Here is a 19,236-nt window from a genome sequence, read left to right as displayed (position 1 = left end):
GTTGGTATTATAACTAATATAATGGGAAACTAAGATCCAGGGGAGCCCCAAGACCTGGTATGTCATCTTCCTTTTAGAAAACCCCAGCATCCTCAAAGGTAATCCCTCTGTTCACACTGTTTATATTGGTCACGCATGCAGGTTCATGGTCAGTGTGTCTGTCAGCACAATACAGACGGCCCGAACTATGAGAGGTGCAAGGACTTCTTCCAGGATGCTCCTTGGAGGCCAGCTGTGGGTCCCTCAGACAGCGCCTGCAGAGGTGGGTGGATGTTTGTTCCCAGCACAGACTCAATGTGCTCTTCCTTTCCTTGTTTTGAAGAACATTTAGTTCCATTTCTGTGAGGCTTCAAAAAACAACAACAACCAGGGAGTTCCCACCATGGCTCAGTGGTTAACGAATCTCACTAGGAACCATATGAAGTTGCGGGTTCGATCCCTGGCCTCGCTCAGTGGGTTAAGGATCCGGCATTGCGGTGAGCTGTGGTGTATGTTGCAGATGCGGCTCGGATCTGGTGTTGCTGTGGCTCTGGTGTAGGCCGGCGGCTATGGCTCCAATTGGACCCCTAGCCTGGGAACCTCCATATGCTTCGGGTGCAGCCCTAAAAAGACAAATACAAAAAATTTTAAAAAATAAATAAATAAAAAAACAACCATACATCATTTGTATTGTTAAGTCCTAAACAGGTATCAAAATTATATGCATAACCGAATCCCTTTGTTGTACAGCAGAAATTATCACAATATTGTAAATCAACTATACTTCAATAAAACTTTTAAAAATGGGGGGGACTAAGAAAAACTACAGGTCAAACTCTCTGGGTAACTACTGAAAAGATCATGTGCTTTTCTTTTTCCCTCTAACACCTGGGGCGACTGCTATGTTTTGACAACATAGTGAGTCAACACTCTTGTAGGCAAATTCCTTATGCCAGATGTCACTGATTTAATGTAACGTCTACACATAATTCAGTTTCTGCAGATATGGTATTAACTATTAAAGATCGGAAGAAATTTTTAAAAGTCAAAAGCAAAAATTACAGGGTCGGGCTTAACATAACTACTACGAGTATCAAAGAAAGTGAAAGTGAGACTGGAGGAGTTCCCTGGTGGCTTACCTGGTTAAGGGTTAAAGATCTAGTGTTGTCATTGCTGCTGTGGAGTGGGTTTGATCCCTGGCCCCACCCGGGAACTTCTGTATGCCGTGGGTGCAGCAAAAAAAAAAAGAAAGAAAGAAAGAAAAGAAATTAAAGAATTCTTTATATAAAAAAGAGAGACTCAGCACAGAGCAATGGGAATTAATGGACATGGGAAGGGCAAGGATGGGGAGAACAGAAAGCATGTGCTAAAGATTCTAGGAGAAGATCTGATGAAAAAAAAATTTTTTTTTGGCTATTTCTTGGGCCGCTCCCGCAGCATATGGAGGTTCCCAGGCTAGGGGTCCAATAGGAGCTGTAGTGTAGCCACCGGCCTACGCCAGAGCCACAGCAACGCGGGATCCGAGCTGCGTCTGCAACCTACACCACAGCTCACGGCAATGCCGGATCGTTAACCCACTGAGCAAGGGCAGGGACCGAACCCGCAACCTCATGGTTCCTAGTCAGATTCGTTAACCACTGAGCCACGACAGGAACTCCTGATGAAAATTTTGATCTCAGGCAAGTGCTCAGATAAAGAAATAATGGGACAAGATTTCTAAGCCCCCCTGTGTGCTTAAGAGTGAGCCTGTGGTTTCCAGCTCTGATTGTATGACACGCCCATCATCTCACAGAAAAATCACCACACACCAAAAATTACCATGAATTTTATTTTTTTATTTTTTTGTCTTTTTTTTTTTTGCCTTTTCTAGGGCCGCTTCCCACGGCATATGGAGATTCCCAGGCTAGGGGTTGAATTGGAGCTGTAGCCACCTATCTACACCATAGCCACAGCAACACAGGATCGGAGCCGCGTCTGTGACCCACACCACAGCTCACGGCAACGCCGGATCCTTAACCCACTGAGCAAGGCCAGGGATTGAACCCACAACCTCATGGTTCCTAGTCGGATTCGTTAACCACTGCATCACGACGGGAACTCCTACCATGAATTTTAAAAAAGAGACAATATGTAAGGTGTGCGGCCCCTTTCCAGAGTTGGGGCAGAGCCGTGGGATGGTAATATTGGTGGGGACGGTGCTACTCCAGGAATTCGGTAACCACTGGAATTGGTACCAAGATCCCCAGTATTTTCCTGAATAATCATACACTCAGTGAACATGACCTTAAAGCCATATGTCAGATAAGAGGAGAAATGAGGTGCAGGATAGAGTTTGAAAGAGTTGTATGTTTTAATACAATATTTAGGCTAATAAGGTAGGAGGGTTTTGGTCATGTGTTTGCTGCCTTGAGATTCTGATGAACTTGTTATTCAGTTTCTTTTCCCAGATGTGGGAAAAACAGGATTCAAGGGAGCAAGAGGTCATGAGATGAGCTCTCATGGAAAAGCCCCATCCGTGAGCATCGTAGGGTACAAGGCTGGCAAAATCCAAACTGCAGCTGTGTACAGAGGAAAACCCAATGAGACCAACACCATAGACATTGCAATGAAGACAGACAAATTGCTTCACCCACACTGCCCTTCCTCTGTTGCTCTTACTGGGCCCCAGATGGGAGGAAAAGGGCCTGTGCGCCCCCCTCCTCGCCCCCGGCCAACACCAGGAGGGCCAGCACTGCGATTGCTGCAAACCCCTTCTGCCCTAGAGAAGAAGAGGCTGGCTGGACCCAGCTCTAACATCTGATCTAGAGCATGCAATCCTACCTACAAAGCATATGACATAAAAACTCAGATTCACAAAGCCTAAGTCAGTAAAAGTATTCTTGACTGAACAACAGCAAAAATACTACATTCTAGGACTTCTAGATCACCCAAATGATTCATATTTCTTTGCTTGATTTAAAGACAAAAAAAAGAGAAGGAATTCCCATTGCGGCTCAGTGGGCTAAGAACCTGCCATTGTCTCCATGAGGATGCAGGTTCAATCCCTGGCCTTGCTCAGTGGGTTAAGGAGGGATCTGGTGTTGCCTCAAGCTGAGACACAGGTCACAGATGTGGCTTGGATCTGGCATTGCTGTGGCTGTAATGAAGGCCAGTGACTGTCATGCAGCTCCAGTTCCACCCATCCCTATAGCCTAGGAACTTCCACATGCCTCAGGTACAGCAGTAAAAAGAAAAAAAAAAACATACATGTTACATGTTTTGGGAACACCTTATATAGTAGTATATGAGCATATCAGAGTACTAGAGAGATCTTTGAAAGCACCTCTTTTAAGCCTTTGTTTACTTGGTTTAAGAAGCCTGAAGAAAAGGGAGGAGGGGGGATGTGTGATGTCAGTAGATCCTGGCTCCCTCACCCCAGGACCTTGACCCTTTCTCATGACTCTCTCGTTCTCAGCTTGTCACTGTAACAGTCACTCTGACCACTGTCACTTCAACATGACCACGTATCTAGCAAGCAGTGGCCGCAGCGGGGGCGTGTGTGACGGATGCTGACACAACACCGAGGGCCAGCACTGCGATCGCTGTAGACCCCTTTTCTACAGGGACCCCCTCAAGCCCATCTCGGATCCTCATGCGTGCATTCGTGAGTCTCCAGCCTCTGAGCCATCCTGGCCATTCATCTGAGCAGATGCTAAAGGAGCTGCTTGCACTGGGTTTTAACAGCATCTCCAGACTGCTCTCTTGGGGGTGGAGCTTGCAAAATTGCTTTGGCTCTGAGAGTTTTTCTCTCTCTGAACAAGTTGGGCTGTCCTAGTGGTCTTGCTGCCCTGGCTGATACTGGTCAATGAGAAAAGTGTTCTAGATTCAACCGGGAGGGGGCGATGGTTTCCGAAGATGCAGCAAACACCTGCAGTATCCGCTCAGGAAAGCCACTAACTAGAGAAACTGACTAGAGCATTTGGCTGTAGATGATTCCATTTCGCTAAGCCAACTATGACCTTGTTTTGTTTTTCTCTTTTTAACCTTTCAATTTTTTTTCATTTTATCTTTAATCTCAACTTTTAAAAATGGAATATGTCACATAGATAAAGTAATAGAGAAAATATATATAATAATATAAATCATATACCCACCAGTAGCTTTGTCAAATGTAGTATCTTACTCGTTCACCTTCAGGATGTTACTAGAACACTGCAGGCATTGTTAATGTCCCAGCTCACCATCTATTTTTCTTTCTTTTTTTTTTTTTTTTTTGTCTTTTTGCCTTTTCTAGGGCTACTCCAGCGGCATATGGAGGTTCCCAGGCTAGGGCTCTAATCAGAGCTGTAGCCGCCAGCCTACAACACAGCCACAGCAATGCTGGGTCCTTAACCCACTGAGCAAGGCCAGGGATCGAACCCACAAGCTCAGGGTTCCTAGTCAGATTCATTAACCACTGCACCACAGCGGGAACTCCCCATTTCTCTTTTGATGCTTCAGTAAACTTTCCCATACATATGGCCTTGTGCACATGTACAGAGACTGTCCCTAAGAGTCATACCCAGGAGTAGAATTACTGAACCACACACTATGCACCTCTCCAAATTAAGTAGAGAATACTGAATTGTCCCCTAAGTGTGTGTACCAATGAACAGCCACACCAGCAGTGTATGCGAGTTCCTGTTGCTCTATTTCCTGGCCAGGACTTGGGTTTTGTTGCACTTGAACTTTTTCTTAGCTTTGTCACACTTAGTTTTCGCCAATGAAGTAGTTATCATTACTTGAATTTGCATTTCCCTAAAGGAATGAGACAAGTGTGAGGCAGGGAAAACACTCAGGTCCCCAATGTAAGAAAGCTCTCCCTCTCTGAGTCACATAAGTGCAGAGCTGACAGTGAGTGCCTCCTTACATTGTGTGCCCTAGGCATCCCGCTTGCTTTCCTCTGGCCCCAGCACTGCTGTAGACTGTTAACAGAGAAAAATACTCCAACCAGATTTCAAACGCCCAAGGGCAGTTCCTGGCTCTGAGCTCTTACTCTACCTGCAGACTAATAAGTTAGCTTGTTATTGTTGCATGGGTGCTGGCAGAAGACAAGAAACTCCTGGGTCAGAGACAAAAGACTTTATTGCTCATGGCATAGCAAGCAACAGATGTTTGCATGTATGTGAAGTCCCAAGTCCCAGGTCCCATGGGGCAACTCAGAGCACACCAGGTGGATCCTGCACATCTAATGAGCTTACGTCACAACCAAGGAATACTGAGGTTGGAGAAGTCATTGCTTTTACAGCAGGTGGAAGCAAATGCATTCTTTTTCCAGGGGAAGATTTTAGCTCTTCCCAAAAGGTACCTTACTTACAAAAACAGCCCTGAGAAATGTCCTAAGAAATGAGTGATCAGGCCCTTGCATTGTTAACATACTCAGCAAAAATGTTCAGATGCCCAAGACCCATGGTAGATTGCCTCTCCCACTATCTGGAAATCCTGCTTCTTAGGCTTTATTATCAGTATAATGTCATGTTGTATTGGTGGTGGGAGGGACTTGCTATGAAACTACAGTTTCAAACTTTGTATAGTCATAATACATGAAATGAAGTCTTGTACAAAAGTAAATCAGTAGCCACCTGAATACATACAGGGCCCTAGATTTTAAACTTTAAATTCATCACAATGTGGAATAAGCATAAATGAAGTTCCTTTGCTCAGATTACTCAGTAAAGAACTGACTGCATAAAAGTTCACCTTACATGTCCTGCTTAAAATGAATACAATGAATGCAAACAACTGGGTCCTGAAAAAAGTATTTCTTGCAATAAATGTCCTACTTTTTTTTTTTTTTTTTTTTTTTTTTTTTTGTCTTTTTGCCATTTCTTGGGCCACTCCTGTGGCATATGGAGGTTCTCAGGCTAGGGGTTGAATCGGAGCTGTAGCCGCCGGCCTTCACCAGAGCCGCAGCAATGTGGGGTCCGAGCCGTGTCTGTGACCCACACCACAGTTCGCTGTCACGCTGGATCCTTAACCCACTGAGCAAGGCCAGGGATCGAACCTTCAACCTCATGGTTCCCAGTCAAATTCGCTAACCCCTGAGCCATGACGGGAACTCCTGTCCTACATTTTTTTTTTTTTTTTTAACCAGAATCTAATCATCTCTCTGTCTCTCTCTCCCTTTCTCTCTCTGTCTCTCTGTCTCTGTCTCTCTCTCTCACACACACACACAGAAACAAAATTTTTATTAATGTTTATAAAGCCCTGTATTTATAAAAGAAGATGAAAATGCTCTCTTAGATGGAATCAGGAAAACACAGTGTTTTGAAACAGATAATCTGGAAGTCTGGAAAGAGATTGAAAATTACTAAACAAAACATTTTAAATACATCAGCCACAGTCTTGTTCCTGAAGAACCACTTATTATTAACTGATGGTGCTTTTGAAGGAACACAAGGGAGGCCAACTAGTACCCTTGATAGGAAATTAAGAAACTATTCTTTGTAAATAAGGAATTTCTTGAGGAAAAGCAAATGAGAAGCTTGTAAAAATGACCATGATGAGAACGTCCACTTTTTCCCAGTTTTACCTAAACACATGTTTATGTGTGATAAGTATGTGTATACAAATGATGTGTGTTAAGGCTGACCATTCCCATGTCAGTTTTCTCTAAGTTGTCCTTGTTTGAACCTAAATATTTATCTAACCAGATTCCAGACCTAAGAGTTGACAAATTTTAAGTCTTTTATGATTTAAAACATCACCACATGTGATACAGGAAAAACAAAGATTTGATAGACTCCACCAGTGGTAAGTCTGCTGGAATTAAATTGTGTGACTCCAAGAGATTTGGGTCATTTCAAAGTAAAGTTGCTACCCATGCACCCACATCCCTTTCCCAAAGGATATTTCTGTGCATAATTAAATTATACTCTGGAACTTACTGCTGACCCTTTGGAGTGTCTCCCAGATAAAGCTGAGCCTTTTCCTTTTGGCTACTTTTAAAACGAACCCATTTTGTCCCTTCCTTTCTAGAAACAACTGACTTTCATTAGACGAAAAGTGTGGTTTTTCCAACCTAAACAGAACCCAATGCTGGTTTTCCATAGTAAGATTTTATCACCAGTCACAGTCCAATAACAAACAGTTGAAAAATTAAAAGATTCTGTCAGACAACCCAGTGTTTGCTTCATTGATTCCAAACTGTTTGGTTTGACTGGATTTTTTCCCACCAAACTCACCAACCTAAATGGTGGTTATGTCAACATTGCTTTAGACTTGAGAGGTTTGTTTTTATTCATCCAAAGCAAACATGTAGGCATATGAATATAATTGTTTCTTAGAATCAGGATCTTCATTTTTTTTATCTTTATTGCTTTCCTTAAAAGTCCTTGGAAACACAGCGCCACAAAGGTGCAAGAGACCTTGATGGTCATCTAATGTCTTCCAGTGCACTTGTCCTCTGTCCTGAAGTCCCAACAGGTGCTGTGCCAGCCCCTGCCTAGACACCTCCGATGATGAGGGGGTCACTGCTGTGTTGGGCAGCTCTGAGTTATAATATGACATAAGACATATTAATTTCAAGTCTACAACACAATTCTGTATTTGTATATATTGCAAAATGATCCCCATAATAAATCTAGTTAACATCCATCACCACACAGTTAGAATTTTTTTCCTTGTGATGAGAAGAGACTTAAGATCTACTCCTAGCAACCTCCAAATAGGCAAGAGAGTATTAATTGTAGTCACCATGCTGTATATTATATCTCCATGACCTATGTATTTTACAGCTGGAAGTTTGTGCCTTTTGATCCCCTTCACATGTTTCACCCACCCCCCCCCAACCCCTACCTCTAGAAACCACCAATTTGTATCTATAAGTTTTAGGGTATTTTCCCCCCAGATTCTACATATAAGTGAGATCGTAGAGTATTTGTCTTTCTCTGTCTGATTTATTTCACTTAGCATAATGCCCTCAAGGTCCATCCATAATGTCGCAAAGATTTTATTCTTTTTATGGCTGAGTAATATTCCACTGTATATATACCACATTTCTTTATCCACTCATCCATGGATAGACATTTAGGTGGTTTCTATGCCTAGGCTAGTGCATGCATGTTTGAATTAGTGTTTTTGATATTTTTGGATATATGACCAGAAGTGGAATTGCTGGGTCAACAGTAGTTCTATTTTTGCTTTTTGGAAAAACCTCCATACTATTTTTCACAGTGGCAGGACCATATATATATATATGCCCAACAACAGTGTATGAGTGTTCCCTTTTCTCCACATCCTCACGAAACTTTGTTATTTATATTCTTTTTGCTGGCAGCCATTCTGACAGGTGTGAGGTGATATCTCATGGTGGTTTTGATTTTCATTTCCCTGATGATTTTAGCAATGTTGAGCATCTTTTCATGTGCCTGTTGCATTTCCTCTTTGGAGAAATGTTTAGTTAGTTCTTCTGCCCATTTTTTTGGTTGAGTTGTTTGTTCTTTTGATGTTGAGTTGTATGAGCTATTTATATATATTGGGTATTAACCCCATAGTTTTTGGAAATATTTTCTTCCATTCAGTAGGTTATCTTAATTTTGTTGATGGTTTCTTTTGCTACACAAGAGCTTTTAACTTTAATTAGGTCCCATTTGTTTATTTTTGCTTTTATTTTCTTTGCTTTAGAAGACACATCCAAAAAAAATACTGCTATTATTTATGTCAAAGAATGTTCTATGTTTTCCTCTTGGAGATTTATGATTTTCAGTCTTACATTTAGGTCTTTATTTTTTTATTTGGTGTTAGAGAATGTTCTGATGTCATTTTTTATGTATAGCTGTCCAGTTTTCCCAGCAGTATTTATTGAAGAGACTGTATTTTCTCCATTTTATATTCTTGCTTACTTTGTCACAGATTGACTATAAGCATGTGTAGATTTATTTCTCGGCTCTCTATTTTGTGCCATTGATCTACATGTCTGTTTTCATGCCCATACCATACTGTTTTGATTACAGTAGCTTTGTAGTACAGTTTGAGGTCAGGTAGTGTGATTCATCTGGCTCTGTTCTTCTTTCTCAAGATTTCTTTGGCTATTCAGGGTCTTTTGTGCTCTCATACCAATTTTTAAATGATTTTAGTTTTGTGAAAAATGCCATTGATATTTTGATCATCAATCTATTCTTAACATCCAGTTTTCAAAGTAGAAAACTTTCTCTGGTCCTCTTCCTTTGGAATCATTTAAAAGTCTTTAAGCGTATATACAGAATTTTTCAACATTTTCCAAGTCTAGAGGTCTGAGAGTCATTTCTGAGAATCCCTTGATTTTGGTCTTATTATTTAAATGTATTTAATGATTTAAACAAACTAAAATAGTTATAGCTGAGGTAAAATGTTACACTTATATTTCAGGCTTTCCCACAGTTTGCAATTAAGATAATGCATGTCTATGTCCCCAGCTTGTGAATGTGACCCTGATGGAACACTTTTGGGTGGTATTTGTGTGACCCACTCTGATTCTGACTTGGGTACTGTGGCCGGCCAATGCCTGTGTAAGGAGAACGTAGAAGGAGCCAAGTGTGACCGGTGCAAGCCCAACCACTACAACCTGAGTGCTACCAACCCCCTGGGCTGTCAGTGTAAGTCAACAGCAGCTGGGGTGCCAACCTGGATGCATTTTAAAGCTGGAAGCTGCCTCTGACAGCTCTAAAATTCAGTAATCATAAATACCTGAGTCCTACCAGCACGTAGGTTTTTTAAAAGTGATTCAAAGTCTCCTGCAAATTTTAGTATATTAAACTGCTTTAGATGGTTTGCTGAGTTTATCATAAAGAACCAGTAGGGGGCACTGATATTTTCACTGCTGGAACAGACAGAGGAGAAGTGCCAAGACATTTAAAGCCAAGTTATGAAATCTTTAGAAAAACGTCCTCCTCTAGGACTCAACTCTACAGATGTGTTAAATTGCATCCTGCATTTTTGCATAGATTTATGACTTCTTAGGCAATTCTCAAGCAGTGATTTCTTTTTCTTTTTTCAAATTACTTTCCCCCTTCCTTCTCACACAGCTCTTAGTATTAACTTGTCCTCTGATGAAGAGAAGAGGGGGAAAAAGAAGGCAGGGAGGGATCATGAGGAATTAGAAATAACCTCAGAGTTTTCTGGGGCCAAATGGGGAGCCTCTTGGCTCTGGGATCACAGAAATTTAGGGCTGCCTTGAGTCTCACAGAGCTGTAGATTCCTGAGAGAATCTGGGTTATTTCCCTTTGGTCACAGTGTCATGCTCTCTGTTTTTGCCCATATAAGGAACTGTGGATTATTTGCATGTTTAGAAAGCAACATGACGAATCACTCTATAATAAAACACTCTTCTTTTTGGATTTGATGGCAAAAAAATAAATTTTGGGACAATGAATTATAGTCAAGCCATTTCCCCTTGTACCCTTCAGCAGTCCAGGCATTTCCCTTTGTTTGCTAACATTATGTCCTCTAAGAAGGGGCCAAACATTGGTTTTCATTTGTTTTTTTCTTTTTTATGAGCCTTAGTTACATATAATTCATATGCCATACAATTCACTTTTAAAATGCGCAGATTTAGAGATTTTTAGTATATGCATGCTTTGTAAACATCAATTTTAGAACATTTTCATTACACTCCTCCCCCCAAAATTCCCCCATACTTTGCTTCTGATTATATACTCAAAAGATTACAAGCAGCATCTTGGAGTGATATTTGTACACCCATGTTAATAGAAGCAATATTCACAGTAGTCAAAAGGTGGAAGCAGCCCAAGTATCCACCAATGGATAAATGGATAAACAAAATGTGGTGTATGTGATACGTACACACATTAGAATATTATTCAGCCTTAAAAAGGAAGGAAATCCTGATACAGGCTACAATATGGGTGAACCCTGAAAATATTATGCTAAGTGAAATAAACCAGACACAAAGGGACAAATATTGTATGATCCTACTTACATGAAGTGTCCAGAATAGTCAAATCCATAGAAACAGAACATAGAATGGTTGTTGCCAAGGGCTAGGGGGTGGGAAGGGAGAAGGAGTATGGAGAGATGGTATTCGATGGGATGGGATAGATTTTCAGTCTTGCAAGATGAAACAGTTCTGGAGATGGGTTGTGCAACTCTAAGAGTGTATTTGATATTATTGAACTGTAAATTTCAAAATGATGAAGGAGTTCCTTCATAGCTCAGTGGTTAATGAACCTGACTAGGATCCATGAGGATGCAGGTTCAATCCCTGACCCTGCTCAGTAGGTTAAGGATCCCTCATTGCCGTGAGCTGTGGTGTAGGTTGCAGACGAGGCTCGGATCCCACGTTGCTGTGGCTGTGGCGTAGGCTGGCAGCTACAGCTCTAATTCAACGCCTAGCCTGGGAATGTCTCTATGCCACGATGAGGCCCTAAAAAGAGAGAGAGAGAGAGAAAAAAAAAAAAAAAACTAGAAAAAGTGATGAAGATAGTAAATTTTATATGTATCTCTCCATAAAAAAGAGAAAAGACCCCATGCCGTAGCGACTACCTCCCTGTCCTCCCAGCTCTCGGCAAGCTCTAATCTACTTCTGTTTCCATGGATTTGCCTGTTGTGGACATTTCATACAAGTGGAATCAGAAGACTGGCTTCTTTCACTTAGCATAGTGTTTTCAAGGTTGGTCCATGCTGTAGCACATCTCAGTACTTCTTTTTATTGCCGAATAATATTCCATGTATGGCTCTACCACAATTGATTTATCCACCATTGATGGACATTTGGGCTGTTTCCATGCACATTGGCTTTTCTGCAGGAAGTCAGCCTGGGAAACACCCATTTTATGCTGGTTGTGCAATGCTTAGCTTTCGCAACATAGACAGGACTTGCAATGCGTATGGATGCAAGAGAAAGAGGAGAAAGAGGATTAAACAAAACAAAACCAGAAAATAGTAATGGCACAAAGAAGGAGGGAGGAGAGAAATGATAGCTGCATCTGCCAGAAAGGGAGCCATCAATAACAATGGGGACACTCAGAAACACTTGCCCCAGGTCACCTGCCCCAGCCAGCATCCCTCAGGAGAATTGTGCCAGGCTTCCCAACGTGCATGACCCCTTGACTCTCCTGTCTCCTCCTAATTGCCACCCAGTAGAGTCACATGAGCACCCTGGAGGTGTCTGGCCCTGGATTTCCTGTGCAGGGTTGAAGGCAGTACCATCATGGTGCAGCCAGGCAGACAGTAAACTTGGCAGGACAGGCTTGCTCTGTGTTCTTGGGGCTACATGGTTTTGTTCAGTGTGAGCTGTTAAGGACATTTACCAGAGCGGGGGGGGACTCGAAATTAGAATAATGATGTATGCTATGCTTTCAGCCTGTGACTGTAACCCCCTGGGGAGCCTGCCGCCCTTGACCTGTGATGTGGATACAGGGTAGTGCTTGTGCCAGCCGTTTGCTACTGGACCACGCTGTGGAAAATGCACTGTATGTATCTGGCCCCGATGTCCCCTTTTGGGAGTGATGCGGACTTCTACTGCCGTGGCCTAGAGAGACTTTCCTCTTGATTGCCTTCCTTGTCCTGCTCCATTTCAATACGCCTGTGGCGAAAGCACTTAAAACACTGCCGAAATCAGCAGACCCTGAAAATCAGCCCCCTCCTTCTAGCAGAGAGCTGGTGGTTAAATATTTACCAGCACAACAACCGGATTGGACTGAACCAACCCAGGCACTGATGTCAATAGTTTTATCCACTGGCCTCCTGGAAATGCCCAAGAAGAAGATAAGCATGTGTACCTATCCCCCTGTTTAACCTCCTAGATCATGGGGCCTTTTCTTCTGTGTCTTAAACACAGTCCCTTTCCCATCTGTACCACTCCTTGCCTAAAAAATATTTTGGATGAACTCATTTAAGAAAGAAAGAAGGAAAGAAAGAAAGATAGAAGGAAAGAAAGACAGAAAGAAAGAAAAAGAAAAGAAAAAAGGGAGGGGGGAAAGAAAGCAGCCCTTAGGTTTAAATGGGTTATAGTTTCCTGTGGGAAATAAACTCTTGAATTTTTCATAGATTCCACTACCTACACGGGCATGTACGTCTCAGATGAGCAAAACAAGACATTTTTCACCCCATAAAATGTATCATGCCATTATAGAGTTAAAAACCCAACTCTTTTCTTTGTCCTCCACTCTTGGCAGCCCACCACCACATTTTAGAAAGAAAAAACAAAAACTTAACCTAATAAAAGAACAGTGACCTTGATGTGTCTGAAGAAATGTAGCTGATAAATAAGAAACACATGTCTGTGACAACACAGTTTGGGGCTAATATTCTAAGTTGTTTTACTGAACGCACATGAGCATGGGGCAGAGGAGATGGGAGACGAAAGCAAGGATGTGAATGTGAAGAGGGAACTCTGTGTATGATGGGGCAGGTGATTTAGAGGTTTCGTGTTGGAAGGTGAGCAGCCAAGCTCCATCACCAAGTGTGGGCACCACAAAAAAATAAAACAGAGCTGGTGAACAGACCCATAGAGATACCACATCAGATCATGCCAGACACACCTTAGACTCGGGCTGACTTTTTTCTTTGTCTGGTTACCTGCCGCTGTGTGGTTATCTCCATTGTGTTTGCAGAAGGAAACTACCTGGGCCGAGGCCAGTGATGGGGGAACTTGTCCATCATGGCTGAGCCAGACACCTACCTGGTGCCCCACATCCACATCTATGGATGGTACCCTGGGAGGTGCTGTGAGGGGGGCGGGGCGGGGGCAGGGGAGGCAATATGACAGCCTACCCAGCCTGGAGGGGTTTTTTACAATCCCATCCTGAGTGAAATTCACATTGTTTTTGCCTAAACTCCAGTTTCAGAAAACAATCCAAAGCCCTTTGCTATGGTTTGTAACAAATTATGTCAACTTGCAATGTTTAAAACACATCTTTTTATAGTAAAATGTTACCAAGGTCACACCCCCAAAATATGGATACTTTATAAATCCATTTCAAGTGAGAGTTCAGTGCTTTAGGAAGACCTTAATTTTATCTGAGCTTGTTAAATGGGGCTTGGAGGGGGAAGCCTTTTTCTGAGTATTTTATAGTAAATGTTATCAGACTTAAGAAATAGATGTTTGTATCTCACCAGCTGTTTATATCGAATAAAGGTCAAGATGTTGCAATGATGAAAAAAGTCATGAAGAACAGAGTGGAGTCTCTCAATTGGGGAGTTTGGTATTCCAAAACAATTCCTTACAAACAAGTGATTCTACTAAACTGATATTTAATATCTCAACCTCAGCCTGAGTGATTTTTTTTTTTTTACCCCCAAATGTTGCTATAGTGTATAAGTAAAAATCCCTAGGGATTTTGTGGTAAGGGACTCTACTGTTTTATAAAAGTACTTGCAAACAGACTAGTGGAAAAGGTTCTCCTGAGTGGCTTCAAACAACCCAGCTCAAGGCTAAAATTTCTGTTTTCAATGGAAGTGAGAGGTTTCCATTGCATTTCCATTCAAAGCAATATGTGGACAACCCCCTGTCCCCATCATTTCAAGCCCTGGGAATGGGAGATGTGTGTTTTTAGAAGATCGTTACCAAGTGCGTAGGCAAGCAAACCGCTGTGTGGCTGTTCAGGTGGTGTGACTCTTTGCTGTGCGTCAGTTGAATCGTGTTACTTTTACATTTCAGAGCCCCGGGTATCTTCACAGCTGGAATCAGCAGCATGTTGTCTTTGCAGGTTGGATACTGGGGACTGGAAAGTCACCTCCATGGATGTTCTCCCTGTGACTGTGATACCGGAGGTGCTTATTCTAATGTGTAAGTCAGTAAAATGAACAACTAAGTTGTGTGGCAATATTCCTTGTTGCCATTTGCACAGAAAAGTACATTTTATTCTGATACGCTCATACCCAGAGGGGAAGCGGTGCATTCCATGACAAGCAAAGAGCATAGAAAAGCCATCGTCTTGAGCCGTTAACGAGAGCCCAATTGATTTCTTTTACTTCAGCTATTTCCAAAGGGGAGGTAACTGTTCTATGGGGCAGATCCCACGAGATGGAGGGAGAGATGCCTCCATACATGCGACTTGACCTGCCTCAAACACCAACGTTTTGTCAGCCTGTAAAGGTAAGTCCTCTACTCTTCTTTTCCCAGTTTTTAGAGCAGAAGCAGAAAGCGCATGAGAAGAAAAGTGGCGAGCAGCGTTTTATGGATCTGGCTTTGCTTGTCAAGACCAGACCCGGAGATCCCATTGCCTCTCCATACCCTCCCCAGCACAGTTGATAGATAGATTCAGAGTATCGGCTCAAACCCAGTGAACATTTAGCCCATTGCCCCTATGCCTTCATCTTACACACTCTCCCCACTCTACATTTTTTTTTTTTTTTTTACAGCTGCTCCTGCAGCATATGGAAGTTCCCAGGCTAGGGGCTGAATTGGAGCTGCAGCTGCCAGCCTACACCACAGCTCACAGCAACACCAGATCCTTAACCCACTGATCAAGTCCATGTATCCAACCTGCATCCTCAAAGAGACAGTGTCCGGTACTTAACACGCTGAGCCACGATGGGAGCTCTGTTTTTTTTTTTTTTTTCCTTTTCCTGAGGTGGGTTTGTTTTTCCTCAGATGCTCACCTAAGGATGGGCAGTGCGATTGCCGTCCCCACATCACAGGTCGCAGCTGCACAGAACCAGCACCTGGCCACTTCTTCGCTCCTTTGAATTTCTATCTCTATGAGGCAGAGGAAGCCATGCCACTCTAGGGACTGGCACCTTTGGTTCGTATCCCGTTGGCTTTTCTTACAGATGTCCCTGAAGGCAATACACACAACGTATCCTTGAGCTCATGGGTAGGATGCCCGGAAGCGAGTGGTTTTGCCCCTAAACAAAGAATAAGGTCTATTCTAGCCCAGAATTGCAAACTCTATAACCTTTCAAGGGCAGAGTCTGCATTTTATATTTGTATCCTCATTCCAGCACAGAGCCTGGCACAGAGGTGTAACCTGGATTATGCTGGGATGAAGTGGACATGATTTTTGCTCTTTCACGGCACCATCAGAGTATGTTTATCAAGCATCTCCCAGTCTGTCTCCCCAACACTATAAACTGTGAGAGGGAAGGGGGGATGCGTGCCTCATCTCCGCTGTTGCTCTCATGCTGAGCACGGTAATTGCAGGAAGCTGTGGGTCTCTGCTAATGAAGGAATGAATAAATGAGGTACAGAACCAAGTGGAAGGTGTGCTGCCTGGCCTTCTGAAGCTGATCTCAGCTTAGCAGTGCTCAATGCTATTCACAGGCATGTGTGATTGAAAAATTTTCTTGGCACTGTTTCGTGTCCTACAAGTCAGTGGTCCTATGGAAGATGTTTCCTAAAAATATTTATCTCCAAGTATTATGATGTGAGCACACATGGGCACCTGAACTGATGAGAGAAAATACAGGTTAGACTCTCTTAACAGTTTCACACCTATGACTCCAGCCACAGGCAGGGATCTGACAAGGGAAGAGGCAATGTGAAGTGAACAACTTCAAGGAGAATGAAGGTATGTGAAAGTTGATTCTGGAGACAGGATTTGGATAGAAAACTGGGAACTCATTCCAGGCTCCAGTGACTAAGTCATTTCCTGAGGTTTCTTCCTTATCTGGACACCACTGATGAAAATACCCTTCCAGAGGCTTGGAATTTGCCTTTTTACTGCCTGGAATTGGGTAAGGAAGAAGAGCTTGCACTCTTCTGACCTGGATTTAGAACTGCAGTGGATGGAGTCAGGATGAAAGACTCCTATGTCTCAATGATTATTCTTCTTCCTCTTCTCCTTCTCCTCCTCCTTCCTCATTGTTCTTTAATGGCTACATTCACAGCATTTGTAAGTTCCCAGGCCAGGGACTGAATCCCACAGGAAATATTAACCCACTTTGCCACAGCAGGAACTCCTGGATTCTTCATCATGGTTTTTAGTATTGCAGGTTTATGATGGTAATTAGGGGGAAAAATGATGTTGGGAAAGGAATATTGGTATTTTTATTTAGGCTCCAATTGTCATAGAAAAAGATATATGTGGTGATCTTGGCACAGATCACAGATCACACATATCACACCTGTGCCTGGCAGAGAGCTCGGAAAACCTTTGTAATTTTCTAAGGGATATGAGTACCAGAAGCATCTTTTGTTCTAATGTTTGGTCTTTGACCCTGTCCCTGACACTGGGCTCCTAAATCCTTGGGACTTTCCTGGGTGATAGGAGTGTCCTTTGTTCAGGGGAGGTGACTCTGGGTGGGCTTCAGGATGGGGCTGGCACCAGAAAGATGAAGCCGTGATTAGAAGCTTGAAACTTTTGGCCCCACCTCCCCCATCTTCCAGAAGGGACTGAGCTGAGGGAGATTAAGGTTATGATCCATCATGCCTGTGCTATGAAGCCTCCATCAAATTCCCCAAAGTCCTGGGTTCAGTACCATAGACATAAGTGAATGCTTCCTTGAGATCTGTCAGCCATTCTAGCAAATTATCAAACCCAAAGAGGGAGTCACAGGAACCCCAGTTTTTATAGCCAGGTGCATAATGCTGAGCTCCAGGCTAAGAGCAACATAGAGAGGGGTTTAATTAGGGTCTCTGCCCTCCAGGAGTTTTTCCCCATAGCTAATACTTTTTTTTTTTTTTTTGTCTTTTTGCTATTTCTTGGGCCGCTCCCATGGCATATGGAGGTTCCCAGGCTAGGGGTCGAGTCGGAGCTGTAGCCACCAGCCTATGCCAGAGCCACAGCAACGCGGGATCCGAGCCACGTCTGCAACCTACACCACAGCTCCCGGCAACGCTGGATCGTTAACCCACTGAGCAAGGGCAGGGACCGAACCCACAACCTCATGGTTCCTTGTCGGATTTGTTAACCACTGTGCCACGACGGGAACTCCGCTAATACTTTTCATAGATGACTCAGGATGGGGGCGGTGCCTTGCAGCAAGGCATAAATGCATTAGGATTTTGGAGCCACAGCTGACCCTTTATGAATGGGCTTAACACACAGGTAGAATCATTTGGCCTGAGACTTGAAAGCAATAATCCTTTCTATTGGTGGACTAGTCCAGCCAGAAGTTTTCCAAATAATGGCTCAGAAGAGAAACTCCTCAAGTGTATTCACAGATAGAAAGGAAAGTATTGGAAGAGAAAAATCAGTTCCCCTATGAAAGAGGCTAAATTTTGTTCCCCAGGAAATAAGAACTTGTTGAAACTTTCTGAGCAAGGGAGTGACATGATGGAGACTCTCGTCTGTGTCCTTATAGCCTCCATCCAGCAGGAGTGAAGCCTGGGGTGGAGGCGTGCAGTGGGCTACGGTCCAGACAGGAATGGAGAAGGGTCTAGGTTCAGGGAGAAGAGAGCGGATGGGGATGGAGACACAAAAGGACAGGACTCCCAGACTGCATCTTCCAAACACTTGTTTTAATACACAAATTGGAGAGCTAAGAAGACTAGAAGTTAACTTTCTTGGAGGGTCTTCAAAAAGGTGTCATTATAGCTACATATAACGACACCATTCATCCATCCATCCATCCATCTATCCATCCATCCATCCATCCATCCATCCATCCCTCCCTCCCTTCCTCCATCCTTCTATCTATCTATCTATCTATCTATCTATCTATCTATCTATCTATCTATCTATCTATCTAATCTTTCTTAGTCTGTACAGAATACTAAAAATAACATAGACTGGGTGGCTTATAAACAACATAAACTTACTTCTCATGGTTCTGAAGGCTGGGAACTCCACGGTCAAAGTGTTTGCAGATTCAATGTCTGAGACCCGCTTCCTGGGTCTTAAGGGACTGTCTTTTTGCTGGTCCTCTCATGGCAAGGGAACTCTCTGGGATCTCTTGTATAAGGGCGTTGATCCCATTCATGAGGGCTCTGCCCTCATGACCTAATCACCTCCCCAAAGCCTCACCTCCTAATACCAAAACCTGGGGATTCGATTTCAACATAAGAATTTGGTGTGGGATGAACTATGTAGCTATCACCTATGGATTCATGAGACTTGGAGACTTTCAGGCCCCATCCCAGACCTGTTGAATTAAGTCTGGTTTTGGCAAGATCCCCAGGTGATTCATATGCAGTTTGGGAAGCACCTTCTTGTTGTCTTATAGGAACAAACTATGGCCACGAAAGTTCATATTGATTGACTTTTACATAGACTAGAAGTTAATATAGTATAACATAAAGTTAATTCCATAATATATTTTCTGTATAAAATTAGTAAAATAGTTTATAATTTTGTGTTGCAAAGTGAACACAATTGTTGAGGGGGAAAGAAAGAGAGAGAAAGAGAGGGAGAGATG

The 19,236-nt window shown here is 42.9% G+C and overlaps 1 protein-coding gene across 1 annotated transcript in view; it reads left to right on the top strand.

Moving 5' to 3' along the window:
* LAMB4 (laminin subunit beta 4) overlaps nt 1-19,236 on the top strand; it is a 149,355-nt gene that overhangs the window by 57,681 nt on the left and 72,438 nt on the right. The window contains 6 exon segments of the mRNA XM_084977505.1: nt 142-262; nt 3,434-3,622; nt 9,393-9,572; nt 12,298-12,407; nt 14,646-14,725; nt 15,533-15,683. Of these exon segments, the coding sequence (XP_084833631.1) occupies nt 142-262; nt 3,434-3,622; nt 9,393-9,572; nt 12,298-12,407; nt 14,646-14,725; nt 15,533-15,683 (831 nt within the window).

The sequence above is a fragment of the Sus scrofa genome, chromosome 9 (assembly GCF_054392235.1).
Source record: "Sus scrofa isolate SSC_HxYL_T2T_F1_AM1 chromosome 9, Sscrofa_HxYL_maternal_Yorkshire_Landrace_v2.0, whole genome shotgun sequence".
Classification (NCBI taxonomy): Eukaryota; Metazoa; Chordata; class Mammalia; order Artiodactyla; family Suidae; genus Sus; species Sus scrofa.
This window is presented reverse-complemented; position numbering and strand designations above follow the sequence as displayed.